The sequence below is a fragment of the Heteronotia binoei genome, chromosome 9, assembly GCF_032191835.1.
Source record: "Heteronotia binoei isolate CCM8104 ecotype False Entrance Well chromosome 9, APGP_CSIRO_Hbin_v1, whole genome shotgun sequence".
Classification (NCBI taxonomy): domain Eukaryota; kingdom Metazoa; phylum Chordata; class Lepidosauria; order Squamata; family Gekkonidae; genus Heteronotia; species Heteronotia binoei.
The window spans coordinates 46,811,718-46,831,659 of NC_083231.1; the positions used below are offsets into that span (position 1 = coordinate 46,811,718).

The 19,942-nt window shown below is 49.7% G+C and overlaps 1 protein-coding gene across 1 annotated transcript in view; it reads left to right on the forward strand.

Moving 5' to 3' along the window:
* DDX60 (DExD/H-box helicase 60) overlaps positions 1-19,925 on the forward strand; it is a 150,529-nt gene extending 130,604 nt beyond the window's left edge. The window contains exon 38 of the mRNA XM_060246552.1: positions 19,356-19,925. Coding sequence (XP_060102535.1) covers positions 19,356-19,455 — 100 coding nt within the window. The 3' untranslated portion in view covers positions 19,456-19,925. The remainder of the gene's footprint in view (positions 1-19,355) is intronic.
* Positions 19,926-19,942: the final 17 nt, after the last annotated feature.

The window sequence follows — 19,942 nt, forward strand, 5'->3', positions numbered from 1 at the left end:
AGCCTTGTAACAGAGGCTCTCCTCTTTCACTTTCTTTTCAGTCCTCTGCTGTAGACAAGATGGCTGATGGACTGGGACATGCTAGTGAGAAAGGAAGCTCTACCAGCGATTATGCCCTTCCTAGATACTCAGGATCCACTTCAGAGAAAGAGCGGGAGGATTCTGAGCTTGATTTAACTGGGGAAGATGCCAAGCTTAACTTGCTTAAATGGCTAAAACGAGAACTGAGAAAGGAGTTTGCCCCTGCTCAAGGCTCTACACCACCCTCTCTCCCTCAAAAAAGGAAGAGAAAAGCAGGTCTAGATCTTGCTCCAACAGACTCAAAGAAAGCTAAACTGGGTTTCTGCTTGGATTCCCCCTGTGATAGTTCTCAGGAGGAGGAGAACTCTTAACTCTTCAATTGACTCCTCTGAGAAAGAGGAAGGGGAGCTGTCTGAGGAGGAGGAGGCTGCACCTTCAGTACAATCCAGGATTTTTCCTGTGAAATATTATTCTGAACTCCTTCCTAAGGTTCCCAGGGAGTTGGACTTTACTGCCACACCCAGAGAGAAAGCTGAGTTAGACCCTGACCTGCCCACAGGCTCAGGGAAAATGATGCCTAAGGTGGGAGTTTATCAGACAGGGGTACCCTTACATGCCCCTTTCTTTAGCCTTATTAAAGCAGAATGGGAGCACCCAGCTGAGCCAAACTAACCCACATCTATTCTCAAAACTTTATGGGCTGATTCCAGAGGCTACTAAACGGCTGAAACTGCCAGTGGTGGACGATCCTGTAAATAGTTTATTGTCCACATCGGTGCTTCCCATGGATGCAGATGGGCTACCCAAAGATGCCTTTGATAGACGGATGGAACAGGCATTACGCAAGGACTTCCAAACCTTGGCATAGTCCATCCGGGCGTCTTCTGTGGGATCGCTCTTTGCCTGTGCAGTTTATATTTGGGCGTCCAATTTGACCTCAGCCGATAGCAATGTGCCAAAGGAATTCAAAGATGAGCTTAAGAAAATTGCCTTGGGCACAGCATTTATTGCAAATGTGACCCTAGATGCAATGCAGTTGTCCGCAAGGGCCTTGGCTTGCAGTGTAGCCATGCGCATAAACGTTTGGCTCAGAACTTGAAATGCAGATGCAGCCGCACAGGCTAGACTGGCGGCTGTGCCATTCAAAGGTATTAGTCTTTTTGGTGACAAGCTAGAACAAGTCCTAATTGAGGGGAAGGATAAAAAGAAGGTCTTGCCCTCCAAGAGGAAGGATTTTAAGCCCAAGAAATCCTTTTAGTCCTTTCAGGATTCCAAATTTTTTTCCCACCCTTCAGGATTTAAGTCCTTCAGGAGGAAGTGGCAGTCTCATAGCTGGGATGCTAAATCCTTTCCAGGCAGAAACGACAAGGGAAATAAAGGTGACTCCAAAAAAAGAGGGTCACAATGACTATGCCAGAAGCCCAGAGTTGCTTCCAATCGGAGAGCGTCAGCAGTTTTTCGCAGACCGTTGGAAGGTGCCGGTAGCAGACCAATGGGTAATAGACACAGTATACAAGGGCTATGCATTACAGCTGGAATCTTTCCCACCTCGGAGGTTTCGTCAAGTGCCGAGGAAACGAGACATGCACACTCACCAAAGGATGCTGGGTGCCATCCAACACCTACGGGACATCAGGGCAATAGAACCCGTACCTGTGTCTCAGAGGGGTCAAGGGCTGTACTCTATCGTATCCTTGGTGCCAAAGAAGAATGGCGATATCTGAGCAATTCTAGATTTGAAGTGGGTAAATCACTTTGTGAGAACAAAAAGGTTCCGGATGGATGTTTTGCGATCCATTCTATTGGCAGTTCAAGAAAGAGAATACTTAACGTTCATAGATCTCTCCGAGGCATATTTGCATGTCCCCATACGTCCAAGCCACAGACGGTTCCTCAGATTCGCGTACGACGGGAAGCACTTCCAGTACCAGCCTCTGCCGTTTGGTCTCAAGTCTTCCTCACGGGTGTTCACAAAAATCATGGTGGCATTGGTGGCTCATCTACAGATGGGGGGCGTGGCTCTTCATCCGTATTTGGACAATATCCTACTCAGAGCACCATCCTACCAGCAAAGTCTGGAGGATACCAACTGGACAATACAAATCTTGTAGGACCATGGGTTCGTGGTCAACAGAACGAAAAGCAACCTCACTCCAACGCAGGAGATAGTGCATCTGGGGGTTCTGATCAGTACACAGAGGCACAAAGTTTTTCTGTCAGCAGACAGACAGGTGAATCTCAGAGTCTTGCTGCAGGAAGTATTGTCCTTGAAGCAGGTGCCAGTGATGATTCTAGCGAAGCTCTTAGGGATTCTAGTGTCATGCCAGGATGTGCTGTCTTGGGCATGTTTTCACCTATAGCCCTTGCAATGCTTCCTGAGTCCCTATCAGAATGTAATAGCCCGCAAGCTGCACAAGCTAATATTTCTACCAACAGAGCTGAGGACGCAACTTCAGTGGTGGTTGGAGCCATCCCGCTTTCAGCAAGGGGTGTCGATGAGAGAGCTGCAGAGGATAGTTGTGACTACAGACTCGAGTCTGTCTGGCTGGGGAGCACATTCTTAGGGGATGATGACTCAAGGTCAGTGGTCTTTGATGGAGTCCCAACAGAGCATCAATCTGCTGGAGCTGAGAGTATCCTACTAGGGCTACTACACTTTCAGAAGACGCTGCAGGGGCACCATGTGTTAGTGAAAACAGACAACATGACAGCCAAGGCTTATGTCAACCGGCAAGGCGGGACCAGAATCAGGAAGCTCTGCAGCGAGGCCAACATCTTGCTGGAGTGGGCGGAGAAATATGTTCTGTCAATTAAGGCAACTCATGTTGCTGGGAAGGACAACGGGCTGGCCGATTGGCTCAGCAGGCAGAGATTGGATCAGATGGAATGGACGCTGGACAAGTCAATGTTCAGGTCTCTTCAATGCAGATACGGCAGAATGACTGAATTTGTTCGTGAATGTGACGAATCGTCAAGTACAATGGTACTTTGCCAAACAAAAGGACGATCAGGCAGAAGGCATAAGCACTCTCAACTGCGACTGGTCAAAAGGTCTCCTTACGCCTTTCCGCCACTGCAACTCATTCCTAGGTTGATTCACAAGATTCTTCAGCAAGAGGCGGAACTGGTGCTGATAGCTTCCTTCTGGCCAAGACAAGGGCGGTTTCCAGATCTCATGAGACTTTCGACGGAGCTCTGGTGTCTACCAGTGTCAGGGACTTTGCTGAGACAAGGGACAGCTTGCCATCCTCAGCTGGGCATGTTACAGTTAACTGCGTGGAGGGTGAGCAGTTGCAGTTAGCTAAGTTGGGTTTTGATAAATCTGTGATTGACGCTATGTTTGCATCCAGAAAACGTTCTTCCACTTGGGTTTATAAGAACACTTGGCGTGTTCTTTCCAGTTGGCATGCGGAAAAGGGTTGGGATCTCTTAAAGTTGCCAGTTTGGAAGCTGCTTCTGTTCTTGCAGGAGGGCCTGAATCAGGGATTGTCCACTAATACCCTTCGTAGGCAGGTGGCAGCTATTTCTGCTGTTTGCGGAACTAAAAAAGGGGGTTCCTTGACCTTGCACCCTCATGTCAAATGTTTTTTGAGAGGGGTGATTGTCGAATCCCCCTACTGCACATAGGTTTCCTACTTGGAAGTTAAATGTGGTGTTGAAGGCACTGTGTCATGCACCTTTTGAGCCCATAGCTAGTTGTAGCCTAAAGGATCTTACCCTTAAGACATTGTTTTTAGTTGGGATTACCACTGCCCGGAGAGTGTCTGAGTTGCAAGCCCTATCAGTGAATAAAGAACTCTGTACCTTTCTTGAGGACAGAGTAGTGTTGAGGCCTGATCCAGCATTTATTCCTAAGGTGAATTCAGTTTTTCACCGGTCTCAGGAGTTGGTATTACCCTCCTTTTGTCCTAATCCCAAACACGAGAAGGAAAAGGAGTGGCATTGGTTAGATCTTAAGCATGCCTTGAGTTTTTAAATAGACAAAACCAAAGACCTTAGGAGGTCAGATTCATTGTTTCCTTTAGTTCGCCCTCTCTGGGGAAACAGGTAACTCCTTCTACGCTGAGCAGGTGGTGGCGGCAATGTATTGCTGCAGCATACACGGCACAAGGGTTAGAGCCCCCAGGCGGGGTTACTGCTCATTCCTTATGGGGAGCGGCCACGTCAGCAGTATACAGGTCTTTATCGTCCCTGGAAAGCATTTGTAGGGTGGCCACCTGGAGTTCTGCTCATTCTTTCAGCAGGTATTATAAGGTGGATAGGTGGGCATCAGCTGAAGTGGCTTTCAGTCGCAGGGTGCTACAGTAGGTTATATCTTGAATGTAGTTGTTCCCGCCCAGGGTACATATTGCTTTTGTATGTCCCAGCAGTTTTGGACCATCCCACTACCAGGGACCACGGGAGAATGGAAGATTGGAAGCTCTAACCGTGAAGCTTCCTTCTCGGTGGTCCTGGAGTGGGACAGGCCATCCCACCCAGTGTTGCAAAGTGTTCCGGACTGGTCACTGTGGGAGCTCGAGTGCAGGAGTTACAGAGGCACTAGTAGCGGAATTTCCCTGTTGTATGTGGTTACTTCTGCTGTTGAAGTTATTAAAATGGTGTTGCATCATTATGGTCTCTGACTGGTTTGTTACCGTGCTTCAGAGTTTTGTTTTTTTAGATTTATCCCGATGGGGGAACATGGCTTTTCTAAGGACTGGAGAGTTTCCAAGAGAGAGGCCCCTCCCCCAGGCCGGATCAAACAATCAATGACCCTGTGTCAGGAGGAGGAGCCTACTCCCAGCAGTTTTGGACCGTCCCACTCCAGGACCACTGAGAAGGAAGCTTCACAATAAGAGCTTCCAATCTTCCGTTTGCAACCCAATCAAAACCAGGAGGCAGATCTTGGGAAGGAGAAAGAAATAAGATAGGTGAGCAAAAGGGAGAATTTTGTAATACTGGTTGACTTCAACTACTCTCACACTGATTAGGCAAATATGTACTTGAGTCACATCATAGAAACAAGTTTTTTAGACATTATAAATGACGTGTATTGAAGTAACAGGTAGCAGAGCTTGCGTAACAGGTAGCAGAGCTTAATAGTCTCTGTTATCCATTTGGACAACCTCTGGGCCGAAATCCTATGCCCCAGGTAGGGCTGGACATAGGACACGAAGAGCCTGGGGTCTTTCCGAAAGGGCTTGACTCGATGCAGGTAGAAGGCTAATGCCCTTTTTACGTCCAGGGTGTGCAGTCTACGCTCATCCTGAGTGGACGGGTTGGGAAAAAAGACTGGAAGGCACGTCTCCAGGTCCAGGTGGAACGCTGACACTACCTTTGGGAGGAAGGTGATGTCAGGTCGTAAACGCACCCCGTCCTCCGAGAAACACAAGTAAGGGGAATCGCAACGCAGGGCTGCCAGTTCCCCTACCCGTCGAGCAGAGGTTATGGCTACCAGGAAGGCCGTCTTCCAAGCTAGCAGCTGAAGGGAGCATGTAGCCATGGGCTCGAAAGGTCGCCCCGAGAGGGCCTGTAGAACCAAAGTCAAGTCCCAGGCTGGAGCCAACTGTTTCACTGCCGGATACAGCCTAACAGCCCCTCTCAGGAAGCGCTTAGTGTCTGGGTGGGCAAACACAGTACGCCCGTCCAACTGCGAATGGTGCGCAGAAATGGCCGCGAGGTACACGCGGACAGAGGAGACCAAGAGTCCCCTGTCCAGTAGGGATAGTAGGAAGTCAAAGATGATCGGCAGGCCTGCCGTCACTGGGTCGCTAGTCCAAGAGGAAGAGAATTGAACGAACACTCCCCACTTGTAGGAGTACGCTCTACGAGTGGAGGGTTTCCTGCTATTTAGCATCACGAACTGGGCCCTTTCTGACAAGGACCCTACTGGAGGCGCCATGCCGTCAACTTCAGTTGCGGTATGTCGTGGTGTACCACCTGCCCTCCGTGCAGTAGCAGCAAGTCCGGGGCCTGCGGGAAGTGGTGATACACCCCGCCGGTCAGGCGAAGGAGCAAGGGGAACCAATGTTGTCTGGGCCACCAGGGAGCCACAAGAATGCCCTCCGGTCGTTCTCTGATGATTTTCTGGATCACCCTGGTGATCAGGGGCAGCGGAGGGAAGAGATAAACCTTGTGCCGTGTCCAAGGCACCAGGAGTCCATCCCCGAGGGACAGCGGGTCTGCCCCGCCCCTGCAGCAGAAGAGAGGGCACCTCCTGTTTGCCCTGGTGGCGAACACGTCGAGCTCTGGTGTCCCCCATGCCAGGAAGACAGGGCGCAGAAAGGTCCAATTGAGTTCCCACTCGTGCCCGACAGCGCCTCCCCGACTGAGAAAGTCCGCTTGGGTGTTCAAGTTCCCGGGGAGGTGAGTGGCAACCAGTGAGGTCCCTAGGGCAATACACATGTCCCACAGAGCTAAGGCTAGGCCACAGAGACGGCGGGAGACTGTGCCGCCCTGTCAGTTCACGTACGCCATAGCCGTGGTATTGTCCGTCAGAAGTGCCACCGTTTTGTTCCGCAGGAATTTGTGGAAGGACCTCACCGTGTGAAATACTGCTAGGAGCTCGAGGAAGTTGATGTGGTTGCTTGCCTGGGATTGGGGCCATCGGTCCCCCACACAAAACCCCCTCATATGCGCCCCCCAGGGATGCGTCCGTGGTAATCATGAGGGCAGGAGGTTCCTTGTGGAAGGGAGCTCCTTCTAGCAAATGAGGCTTCCGCGCCCACCAGTCGAGGGAATGCAGGACCTCTTGCGGGAGAGTCAGGCGGCGCTCTGGCGAGTCCCTCCCGGTTTGAAGTGCGCCAGGAACCAAAGTTGAAGGGGCCTCATGCGAAGCCTCGCAAAAACCAACACCGAGGTCGTAGCGGCCATGAAACCTAACAGCCACTGCAATTGGCGGGCAGAGGCGACCGGGCACTCTTGGAGAGTCTTCACCGCCCAAATAATGTTGTCCGCCCGGTCTGGCAGCAGGAAAGCCTTGCAGACCCGGGAGTCCAGGATAGCACCGATAAACTGGACCCTCTGCGAGGGCTGGAGCCGAGATTTTTTGTGGTTCACCTGTAGTCCCAGGTTCTGCAGCAGTGCGAGGGTAGCGGTGATGTGGCACAACAGAGTCTCTCGAGAAGGTGCGACTAGCAGCCAGTCGTCGATATATGGAAACAGGGTGATACCCTGTAATCGTAGGAAGGCTGCAATCACCACCATCGTCTTTGTAAAGACCCTGGGGGCCGTGGAGAGGCCAAAGGGGAGGGCCCGATACTGGAAGTGGTCTGAGCCAATTGTAAATCGAAGGAATTTCCGGTGGAAAGGGTGAATAGACACGTGGAAATATGCGTCTTTCAAGTCTAACGTAGCCATCCAATCCCTGTGGTTTAGGAGGGGAAGGATGCTCGGCAGAGATGTCATCCGGAACTTGTGATAGGTTATAAATAAGTTCAGGGCCCGGAGGTCCATGATGGGCCGTAGGCCACCATCCCGCTTGGGCACTATAAAATACCGGGAGTAGAACCCGAGCCTGCTCTGGTCTGAGGGCACGCGTTCGATAGCATCCTTCTGGAGAAGGGATACGACTTCTTCCCTCAATGTGTCCATGGGGTTGGTAGAGACGAAAGTGGGGTTGGTAGGGTGCTGGTAAAACACTATAACATAACCTCTTCGAACGATGTCGAGGACCCATTTGTCGGTTGTAATGGTCGCCCAGGCCTTCAAATATGGGAAGAGGCGGGTACAGTCCGAGGAAGGGGAAGGGCATGGAAGGAGGGCCGGGAGGCAGTCAAAGGCCCTGCTTGGGTTGCTTGGAACCCTTCTGCCTAGAGGGCTGGCCAGCTGAAGGAGAGTACTTCGGTTTGGGGGTGTACTGCTGCTTAGAGTAAGGCAAAGCAGACTTGGGGCGCCATGGCTGGTCCGGCGACTTGGGGAACGATTTTCTGTTCCAAGGCTTTGGTCCTTGTCGTTTGGACTGAGGCCGTGCGGCAGAGACCCCCAGGTTCCTCGACGTTTTGATGCTCTTGTCCATTTCTTGCAACCCTGAGTCGGTGGTTGCACTAAGCAGACCAGAGCCATCGAAGGGCAAGTCCTCTATATAGGCCTGGGTATCCTGTTGGAGGGCCGTGGATCTGAGCCAGGAGTGGCGGCGTAGCGTGATGGCGGTCGTCAGTGTCTTCGCGCAGGTGTCGCCCGAGTGTTTGGAAGAGTTCAATTGTTGCTTTGCTAGCAGCATACCCTCTTTCTGCAGTCTGCGGAGGGCGACCTTGGTTTGCTCGGGAAGGCTGGGGAGAAGCGTAGAAACCTGGTTCCAAAGGCCATGTTGGTAACGACACATACAGGCCGCGTAGTTGGCGATTTTAATGCCCAAAGACCCAGCAGAGTACAGCCTCCTGCCCATAGAGTCCAATTTCTTCCCCTCTTTATCGGGAGGAGTGGAGTGTGTCTTTTTGGCTCGCGAAGATGACGAGACAACGATGGAGTTCGGACGAGGATGATTATGTAGGAACTCCGCCCCGGCTTCCTGGATGCGGTACATATGATCCAGACGTCTAGACGATACTGGTGTCGACATGTGTTTATCCCATGAAGCCTTGGCCGTATGCATCATGACATTGGTCAAAGGCAGGGCCACCGCGGTGGAGGTATCCCTCTGAACGATGTCAAACACCGTGTCGGTAATGACCGGTTCAGGTTGTATCGTGGTGAGAGATAGCGATTGGGCCATGCGCTTAACCAAGTCCCCGTATGATTTTAAGTCCTCCGACGGGGAGATTGGTTGTTCCTCGGACGTCTTCTGCGAAGGGGAGGGTTCCCCAGGTGAAGAAGTGTCTTGCTCGTCAGCAGACGAGGCCTCATGCGACCTGGACGATCGGGCAGGTGAGTCCGAGCGATCCGATAGATGCGGGTCGGGCGGCGACACTGGAAGTTTCGGCTTCGGCTTCTCTACTGGGGCTCTATGCCGAGCCGATGGTCTAGTGTCCTCGACATCGGGAGCCTTCGACACCGAAGCGGAGGGTGGACGGCGTGGAGGACGGTAAGATGTCCGAGATCGGTAGGAGGCGTCAGAGGATTGATCCCAATCCGGCTGACGAGGAGGGAGCCATGGGAAAGATGGCTGCATGGGGTAGGCCCCATATAGGTATTGCCATTGCCTCTGGTCCCATGGAATCTGTGCAGGGTCTCTGCTACGAGGCGAGCGGCTCCTAGGCGATCGGTCCTTGGGTTGTCTCTCTCGGTCCCGAGAGTATGGACTGCGGGAGGGTCGAAGACGGGGTCGAAACGGTGGTTCGATGTCGGGACGCTGGCCGGGTTCGATCTCCTGGTCGGAGTCGGAGGAGATGACGAGCTCCGTCGACATCGATGCTAGCGGCCGAATCGGGGAGGCGAGCAGCTTCAGCGGCGGTATGATCGGAGCCGTCGGGTCCGGAGGAGAGATGACGGGAGCGACGAAGGATGAGGATTTTGGCTTCGGCTTGTCCAGCCTTTTAGCCTTCTTCTTCCTCTCGCTCTCCAAGCCCTTATCCTCTTTAGGCCGCTTAGCTGGCATAGAGGAGTCCGACAAGGGAGCCAGGGCAGTGCGTTTCACTTGCCGTTCGGCGTCAGAAAGAGGGCGCTCGGCATCGACCATCGAAGACGTCAATGTCGATGGCGGGTCGGTAGCGACAGGCTGGTCTGCCTTTTCCGCCGATGAACAAACCAGAGACAAGGTCTGTTCCATGAGGGCCGCCGCGAGTCTCGCCGCTCGGTTCTTTCAGGTCTGCCTAGAGAATTTTGCACAGTATGTGCAAGAGTCGGGGCGATGTCGTTCTCCAAGGCACAGGAGGCAGAGAGAGTGCCCGTCAGGTGGAGCTATTTTGCTCCCGCATTTGGAGCACCGCCGAAAAAATCCCCACCGCCTTTCCATACGCCAGAAAGGCGGGAAAACGGGGGGGGGGGGGGAGGAACAAAAACCAACGCGTTCCACCCACACGCCCCCCAAAACGAGCAGCTAATACTAACTAACAACTACAACTATAACCACAAAAAACTATCTACAGCTAACTATGCTAATACAAAGAAGGGAAAAGTTCACCGACCGAAGCAAGTAGATCGACTGATCAGCGCAGCGGTCAGAAGATAACTGGCGGGATGTCCGTGCCTGTCGCAGTGAGCATGCGCGGTGGGGGCTCCTGGGCATGCGCACTGGGACGTCGGCGCGGAAATCCGCAGCTTTTAAGTTTACCGATCGAGATCGGCGCAGGCGCCTAACTCCCATCAGCGTGATGCACAGAGACCGCGAAGAAGATAAACAGGTTACTCACCTGTAATTGATGATCTTCGAGTGGTCATCTGTGCAGTCACACACATGGGTTTTCCTATCAGGACGAACCCTACCTCGGAGATTTTAAATAGCTAGCCTAGGCGTTATTTTTGGCGCGCACTCCCTCCCGCTCTGGGGAGCAGGCATCCACTGCGCATGCCTGTAGCGCGAGGGAGGCGCCCAACCCACTCAGTTTCTTTCCCCGCCGCTGACATAATAGGAGCGCGGATATATAAGACAAGTAGCCAGCAGCGGGGACGGCTGGGCGGGCGTGTGTGACTGCACAGATGACCACTCGAAGATCATCAATTACAGGTGAGTAACCTGTTTATCTTCTTCGTGGTCTCTGTGCAGTCCCACACATGGGTGACTGATAAGCTGATCTGCAAGGCGGTGGGTGCTGGCACTAGAGTTGGAGGAAAAAATAGTGCAAAGGTTAGTGCAACATAGGCAGCACATTATAGGCTATAAGGTAAGTAACTACTCACCAAGCCCGGACCAGCTTCTTAGTCAAAGATGGAGCGAAGAACTGCCTGTCCAAAGGATGCATCCCGCCTAGCACGAACGTCCAAAGCGTAGTGCGTGGCGAAGGTCGAGGAGGAAGACCAAGCGGCAGCAGCGCAAATGTCCTCCATGGATACACCCCTGGCAAGGGCAGATGACGTTGACAAAGCTCTTGTAGAATGAGCTCTTATGGCAGATGGAACTGGTTGCTTCGCGAGCTTGTAGCACAGCTCTATAGCAGCAACCAACCACTTTGATAGTCTCTGCGTAGATATCTTTTTTCCCTTATGACGGCGGCCGTAGGCCACGAAAAGTCTGGAGTCTGTGCGGAACGATGCAGTTCGATCTATATAGTAGGCGAGTGCTCTTCTCACGTCTAGACAGTGTAGAGCTTCTTGGCCCTTATCCGTAGGCCGTTGGAAAAAGGCAGGTAAGGTAGTGGTTCTATGCAGATGGAATGCGGAGACCACCTTCGGTAAGAAAGCGGGATCTGGCCGTAACACCACCTTATCATGGTGAAACATGGTGTAAGGCGAGTCCGCTCTGAACGCGCAGAGATCACTTGCTCTTTTAGCAGAGGTGAGTGCAACTAAAAGAGCCGTTTTCCATGAGAGGAGGTGAAGTGGTATCGTAGCCATAGGTTCAAAAGGTGGTTTTACTAGTTGGCTAAGCACTAGTGACAAACTCCAGCTAGGATACATTTGCCGTAGTGGTGGGTGCAAATGTAAGATTCCCTTTAAGAAGGATTTCGCAGCAGGGTGTGAGAAGACAGTTCGACCCTGTACATGCGGGTGAAAAGCTGAGATTGCTGCCAGGTGCACCTTCAGAGAGGAGTACGTAAGGCCCTTTTCTGACAAATGCAGTGTATATGCTAAGATTTGAGGCATGGAAGCCGAGGAGGGTCTGAAATTATGCTTGGTAGCGTAGATGGAAAACCTTTTCCATTTCATGGAATATGACTTCCTTGTTGACGGTTTCCTTGCATTAAGGAGAACGTGTCTTACTCCTTCAGGAAAGTCTGAGAACATATCCTCCAGGCCGTCAGGCGAAGTCTGTTCGGGTCGTGGTGCAGAACCCTGCCGTTCTGTTGGGACAGGAGGTTGTGTGCCAGAGGGAAGTGATGGTAAGTGCTTTCTGACAGGAGGAGAAGGGTTGTGAACCATGGCTGACGTGGCCACCATGGCGTCACGAGAATGCAATCTGTGTTGTCCAGTTGAATTTTCTGTATGCACCGTGTTATTAACGGAAAGGGAGGGAAGAGGAAGTGTAGTGGACCGGTCCACGTCTGTATGAAGGCATCCCCTGCAGACTGTTGTGAGGGCGGACCTCTCATAAAAAAGATCGCACACTGTGCATTGTCTGGTGCAGCAAACGCATCTATTGACGGAGTTCCGAATTTCCGGAATACTGGCAGAAGGTATGACCGGTGGAGTGACCACTCGTGGTCGTTGATGGAATATCTGCTCAGTCTGTCCGCTTGAACATTCTGTATGCCAGGAAGATGTACCGCAGTGAGGTGAATCTGATGGGCAATACTCCAATGCCACAGGTGCATTGCTCTTTTGCAAAGGCGGGTGGATGCTGTCCCTCCTTGCCTGTTTATATAAAAAACCGTCGCCACATTGTCTGAGGCGATCTGTACGTGTAGGCCTTGAAGAGATGGAAGGAACGATTTTAACGCTCTGTGAACAGCTAGAAGCTCTAAGCAATTGATGTGGAGCGACTGTTCGTACGGTGTCCATTGCCCCTGGACCGTGAGTACGTCGAGATGAGCTCCCCAGCCCCATCTCGAGGCGTCTGTTGTAACCACTGCTGATGGACTTGGCCGTAAAAAGGGCATTCCCGCAAGCAGGTGAGCTCGAACTGTCCACCATTCGAGCGAAGGGAGGATGTGGCTCGGAACAGTGAGGACCGTTCCTTGAGATTGGTGTTGGGGTCGAAACGCGCGGACGAACCAGATTTGTAGGGTTCGCATGCGTAGTCTTGCGTGTGTCAGAACTGCCGTTGTGGCTGCCATAAGTCCTAACATGCGCTGAATGTTGAAGGCCGCTTGTTTGGGTTGTTGCATTATTTGTGTGGCCAGCGTCTGAATGGAGGATATCCTGTCCACAGGAAGATACGCCTTGTGGTCCGTGGTGCACAAACGAGCCCCAATAAACTGAATGTCTTGAGTTGGGGTAAGGTGTGACTTTTGATGATTGACCTGGAGGCCCAGGTTTGCTAGGAGCGCAAGTGTGATGGAAATGTCCTTCATCAACTGTGTCCTTGAAGCTCCCACAAGGAGCCAATCGTCTATGTATGGGTAGGTTGCAACGCCGCGTTGCCTGAGGTACGCTGCAATAACCGCCATACATTTTGTGAATGTCCGTGGTGCCGTGGAAAGTCCGAAGGGCAGAGCTCGGAACTGGTAGTGGTTGTTGCCAACGGCGAAACGCAGAAACTTCCTGTGGCATTGGTGTATTGTCAGGTGGAAGTATGCGTCCTGTAAATCTACCAGTGCCATCCAGGAGTTTCTGGGGATTAATGGCAGAATCGATTGTAAGGTGATCATTCTGAATTTTCTGTGGCGGATGAATTTGTTTAGGGCTCTTAGATCCAGAATCGGGCGCTGTCCCCCATCCCTTTTCGGGACTAGAAAGTACCTGGAATAAAAACCTGTCCGATGATACTGGACTGGGACAGGCTCTATAGCCGCTTTGGCTGTTAAGGTGTCTATTTCTTCCTGAAGGGAAGGTGATGGGGGAGTGGAAACAAAATGATGTCTTTTTGGTGGTGCTTGGAACTCTATGGAGTAGCCCCTCAAAATAATGTTCAGAACCCATTTGTCTGTGGTTATTTGTTGCCAATTGTCGAGAAATGGAAGAAGCCTGGAGACGTGCTGAAGTGGTAGAGGTAGAAAGTCAAAGAGACTGCTTCGATGAAGATGCAGCCTTTTTAGGTGGTTGTGGTCTCTGCTGTCTCTGGTTAAAGGATTGCTTTGGAGGAGGAGCTTTACGTTTCCAGTATTCAGATTGTCGAGGGGATCTGGAACGTTTGAAGGGGGTTGGTTTCCATGATCTGGGCTTATAGCTCTGTTGTTGTTGTTGCTGTTGGGCTACCCCCAATCTTTTCGCTCGTTTGCGGCTGTCATCCACGGTGGACAGTATATCGTCCGTTGTGGCATTAAAGAGACCTTGGCCATCGAAGGGAAGGTCTTCTATCTTGAATTTTAGATCAGGCTGCAACGAAGAGGATCGAAGCCAAGCATGTCGCCTTAGGGCAATGGAGGCGGCCATCGCCTTGGAAGTGCACCCCACAGAGTGACGGATGGTGTTTATCTGTTGCTTTGAAATCCTGTTGAGCTCCTGAAGTAGCTTGCAGGCTTGTTTCTGGGAGGGCTCAGGCAGGGCAGAGACTAGCGTATTCAGTTGGGAGGAGATATTGTGGGAATACGCGGCGAAGTATGCTAGGTAATTGTTGATCTTGGCAGTTGCCGTCGAGATTGAATACATTTTCCTTCCAAGAGTATCTAACTTCCTGCCTTCCTTCTCAGGGGGTACCGGGTGGCGGGTCTGTTTGGTTTTAGAAGATGAATGCACTATCAGAGAATTCGGTGCTGGATGGCTAAATAAAAATTTCGAATCCGGTGCTTGGATCCTATAAAGGGATTCGATTCGTTTTGAAGTCGGGGGAATGGAGGCTGGGTTGTCCCAAGCTTCTTTGATGGCTTCTAGGTGTACCGGCAGCATCGGCAGAAAGGAACCAGCAGGTAAATCTGAGTGCACCAGGTCGTGTACCACGTCTGTCACCTTGGGTGCATCCGAAGTCAGAGTTACGTTAAGTGCAGAGGCCATATTGGCAATCAAGTCCAGGTATGTCTTTGCCCCTTCGGAAGGTGACAAATCCGCGGGCTTGGCGATATCTGAAGCAGGGGACCCAGGGGACATGGACTGTATCGAATCCGATGATTGAGCTTCGGATTCAGCATCAGAGTCAGGTTCGGGTTCAGGTAGGTCCGGTCTGGTTGGAGTCGTGCTTTTGGGTTCCACTGGAATCGCACCCCTAGGTTTAGAAGTCGAAGTGGAAGGAGTCGGAGACGGCTGTCTCGGTGGTTGCTTGCTCCGTTGGACAGGAGTCGCTTCCTTGGATGGGTTCATGTGATAATCGGTTCGGTACCGAGAATGATGGTATCCGCAGCATGCATGGGATTCGATGGAAGGAGACCTTGAAGCATAATGGCGTCGCCTCGGGGACATGGATGGGGACCGAGATCTCGGGTTGTAGCGATGGCGGTCCCTCCCTCTACTAGGGGATCTCTCCGGGAAACGCGCATGATGGTACCTATATCTCTCCATGCTGGGAGACCTGGCTGGGAACCGATGCGCATCGAAGTACCTGTAAGCATCATGTTTGTGCTGGATGGGATTCGACATATCGCGGAACGATCTAGGATTGATGTGGTGTCGAGTCCACTGTTGCGGGTCTCGAATCGGCTCCAGCGCAGGGTCTAGCATGGATCCATGCGGGGAAGGGGATCGGGACGGAATGGGAATAACTTCTTCCGTCTGCTGGTGCGGCGACTCCGTAGCCGGGGTGGTCACTTCCTGGGTGTCGGATCCGGGAGTGGAAGGCTCGCATTGCGTCTCAGGCTCATTCTGTTGTTCGGAGGATTTTCTCGAGTCCTTCGGAATCTTCGGGTCCTTCGGGTCTGTCGGTTTCCGCGGAGCCTTCGGATCGGACGGTTTTCTCGAATCCTTCTGGCCCTTCGGGTCGGAATGCTTATGTTTCTTAGTGTGCTTCCCGCCCTTTGGTTTAGTCGCCGCGGCCGTTTGTTCTGACGTTCTCGCGCCGTCGCCGGCTTTCGCGGCATCGCCGGACTTATGCTTGCTGGGAGCAATGGCCACTGAAGCTGCCGACCTTGCGCCGTCCCCTTGGGGAGTCAGTAGGGGAGGCGACTTACTTGCTGACGAAGATTGCGACATATCAGGCTGGAGCACAGACTCCATTAAGTGGCTTCTGAGTCTAGCGGCTCTGTTTTTTCGCGCCTGTTTGCAAAATTGAAGGCAGTGCGCACAGGCGTCCACTTTATGGGATTCTCCCAAACAGAACAAGCAAAGCGAATGCCCGTCCGATGTAGGGATTTTCGCCCTACAGCGCGAGCACCTTTTGAAAGTTATTTTACTGTCCCTTCCTTCCATACGCCCGGGGGGGGGGGGTGGGGGTGGGGGAAGGGAGGTCTGAGGAAAAAGCGGGGAAGATATTTATCTAAATCTTTTTTTTTTTTTTTTTTTTTTTTTTGAAGATAAGAATATGAAGAAATAGCGAAGGATGAAAGAAGAGGAAACTTGAGGAAAACGAAGGCTAGATATCTGAGGTAAGTGAGGAGCGCAACGAGGTAGGACTATCCCGGGCGGCGGTTGGAAAGAAACTGAGTGGGTTGGGCGCCTCCCTCGCGCTACAGGCATGCGCAGTGGATGCCTGCTCCCCAGAGCGGGAGGGAGTGCGCGCCAAAAATAACGCCTAGGCTAGCTATTTAAAATCTCCGAGGTAGGGTTCGTCCTGATAGGAAAACCCATGTGTGGGACTGCACAGAGACCACGAAGAAGATCTGGTTGAGACTGAGATTGAAAGCTTGTTTGAGCAAACTTGTTGAAAATCTTGACCTAATGTGCAGCAACCTGAAAAAAGCAAACACCATGCTAAGAATTATTAGGAAAGTGATTGAAAATAAAATTATCAATATTGTAATGACCTTGTACAGAGTTATGGTACCTCATTGGGAACACTGTGTGCAGTTCTGATTATCTCTCAAAAATGATATTGCATAGCTGGAAAATTTTTTTTTAAAAAAAGGTAATCAAGAATACTGGAGGGATGTAGCAGCTTTTCTGACACAGGGGAGACATTATAGATGTTTACAAAAATTATGTCTAAAGTGGGTAGAGGGAACATTTTCTCTTTCATAATAGTAAAATTCTGGGGCTCCTATGAATCTGTAGGGATATGTCAAACAGGTTGAAGGAGCTTGGGCTATGCCCTCTCAGACCTAGGAGGGGAGGGCAGAAAAAACAACAGAAAAAACTTATAATTTGCAAACTTTTGCCTAAGAGTTCTTATGGTCTGGTGAGCTTTGAATGGTTACTGGTCTGCAAGACACTAAGTCAAATTGTACAAAAATATATTTAAAAGGTAAAGGTAGTCCTCTATGCAACACCAGTTGTTTCCAACTCTGGGGTGATGTTGCATCACAACGTTTTCACTGCAGACTTTTTATGGGGTGGTTTGCCATTGCCTTTCCCAGTCATCTACACTTTTCCCCCAACAAGCTGGGTATTCATTTTACTGACCTCGGAAGGATGGAAGGCTGAGTCAACCTTGAGCCAACTACCTGAACTCAGCTTCCGCTGGGATTGAACTCAGGTCATGAGCAGAGCTTAGAACGGCAGTATTGCAGCTTTACTACTCTGCGCCATGGGGCTACTACAAAAATATATAAATGGTTTTATTTACAAAAGGTAAGGGAAACATAAAAAGACATAAAACAAACTTAAGATATAACAGTGTACATAGAAGAGAAACACTAAAAACAAAGACTATTGGCAGCTAACCAATTACCTCCTACACTTAACTGTGCCGTATCTCCTGGCTGCTTACTCTGAGTCTTAACGCACTTGACACTCTTTGATCAGGCACCATGACACAGTCAGACTTAGCTCCCTCTCATCGTCCAGATGTTAAAGAAGCTCTCTTGGTGTGGCTTCTGACCAGAATATATTCTAGTTGTTACCATTAACGGGCTTAATTAATTAGCTAAACACAAACAGGATCTAATTAGAGCTGTCAGATGACTTGCTGTCAAAACTAAGATCTAGATGATCAGCTGTCAATTGAATACCATACAGGTAAGACTAATCAACCTTGTATCTAATTAGGTAATTGCCTTCTGGCACAGCACACTTAAAAGGTACAAATGTTTACATTAGACATGATGATACTGATACAAACACTTGTACATTGTGTATGCAATGTTCATTTCTTGACAGGAAATAGGAAAGAAACAATGAAATACTTTGCTGAATGAATAAAACTGGAATTCACTGGTAGTGGAGGTAGTGATGGCCATGAGCAACGAAAGCTTTGAAAAGGGGTTAATTAATGATGAAGAGGTCCATCAATGGCTACTAGCCATGATGACTGAAGGGAGGCAACAAACCTCTGAATATCAGTGCTGGCTGGGAAATAGCAGGGGAGGGCCTTTGAATATGTGCCTTTGTCCCCCCAGGAGAACGGGTTGGATGGACACTGTAAAACAGTACACTAGACAAGATGGCCCACTGGTCTGATACAGCAGGCTCCAATATACCCAGTCCTAAGCATCCTTATTCAGAATCACAATGAAGTGTGCTTAGGAATTGGACACTCAGTGAAGTGTGCTTAGGAATTGGACTACAGCCATAGAATTTTTAAAAACCCATGTATCTAGATCAGTCTTAAAAAACAATGTCTCATGCTTTATGAATCTGGATGCAAATATAATCACATCACAGGTGTTTCCCACATGGGGATGGGTTTCTATGCTGCAGATTTTTCAGCATTTTCCCTGCTCCAGTCCCTTGGCAGCAGCCATCATGTCACTACAAGCTTTTTGAAAAATGATTTGTTTCAAAAACATCTTTTAAGGCTTCATAAACAAACTAAAAGGTGTATTTTTGTATAGCAGTTGTCTAATCAATGGGGGTTTGGGTGATCATATACTCCCTTGAAAGAATACCACTGGGCCAAGTTACCCCCTAAAAGTCTGTGTACTGGGAGTGTACAAAACAAAAAAAGTGGTGTTTTTGGACATACTGAACCTGAAAAATACCAGTATTTTCCAATATTTCCAACCCCCAACACCGATGTGGTATTCGGATTTGGAAATTTTTCAGAAATCCTGAAATTTTTTGGCTCTATTACAGCCTATGGGGACCACAGACATATTGTAATGGGAAATCAACCCACAGGTATCGGGGGCTGGGGGCTGATGTTTGAGGTAGAGGCCTCCTCAAGAAAACTCCCAAGTTTATAAAAGATGTTTACTGGGATTAACTATCCAGTGGGCCTAACAACTCAAATATTTTCAGGATTTTTCCGCTTTCCATTTCAGATAACTAAAAAAATGGCCAAATAAATACCAAGCTGAAAGAATATCCAGAAAATACTAATAAGGCATTTCTCATTTTTGTTGGCTCATATTTAGCCAAATGCACACCCCTACTTTGTACTAGAATGCTTATGCTTTAAATTAATTGGCTATGCTCCTTACAGAAGAGTCTTTTCTACTGTCACTGAAGTTATATAATCACAGGTCACTACAACCTTTGTAAGGTCGACCACAGCTGTCTGCCATTTGGTTGGAGCGGGGGTCAGATATTGTTTAGAGTTGACCATACAGTGTATAAGTAAAAGGAATGCCCCACCCCACCCCCGCACACTACTGACCTGTATATTATGACCACAGTTCAAACTTTTGCTTAGGGTTGGAGTGCAAGTGTATGTTCTCCTCTTGAACTGTTTAATATTTGCTGTTTCTCCTGTCTTCCAGTGTTTCTTTGGGTGAGCTTTGTGACAATAAGGATGATACTGTTGTGCAAGCATTCAAACAACTGAGTCAAGAATACTGGGAGAAACTGGAAAAAACATAAAGGACAAGGCAGCAAAAGCACTGATCTGCTGAACATATCCATATTGAAAGCCTAAGGAACTAAATTTCCACCAGTGATTCAAATTGAACTGTGTATAAAATCCAACCCTAATGCCCTTCCATTTGCACTGCAGAATCTTTTGGAAACAAAACAGGGAAATTCAACTTGCTTTTCTGCTGGTAAAGAAAAGAATGATCATCTTTGACAAAAAATAAAAGACAATTATGGTGTGGATTATGGGATCCGCATGGACAAAAGCCATGTGGGATGGACGCTATAGTAAAGATAAGACAAAATACTTGTTGGATCGAACTCTCAAAATACATATTTTCTAGATACATTTAAAAAACACTTAACTGTACACTTGAATGAATCCACTAAGTAACTTAAATAAGAAATCTGTCAGAATTTGTTTTTTAATCATTCAGTGGTATATATGGTTCATAAATTACTATAAAAACAATATAGCCAGAGTACCTTTGCTGAA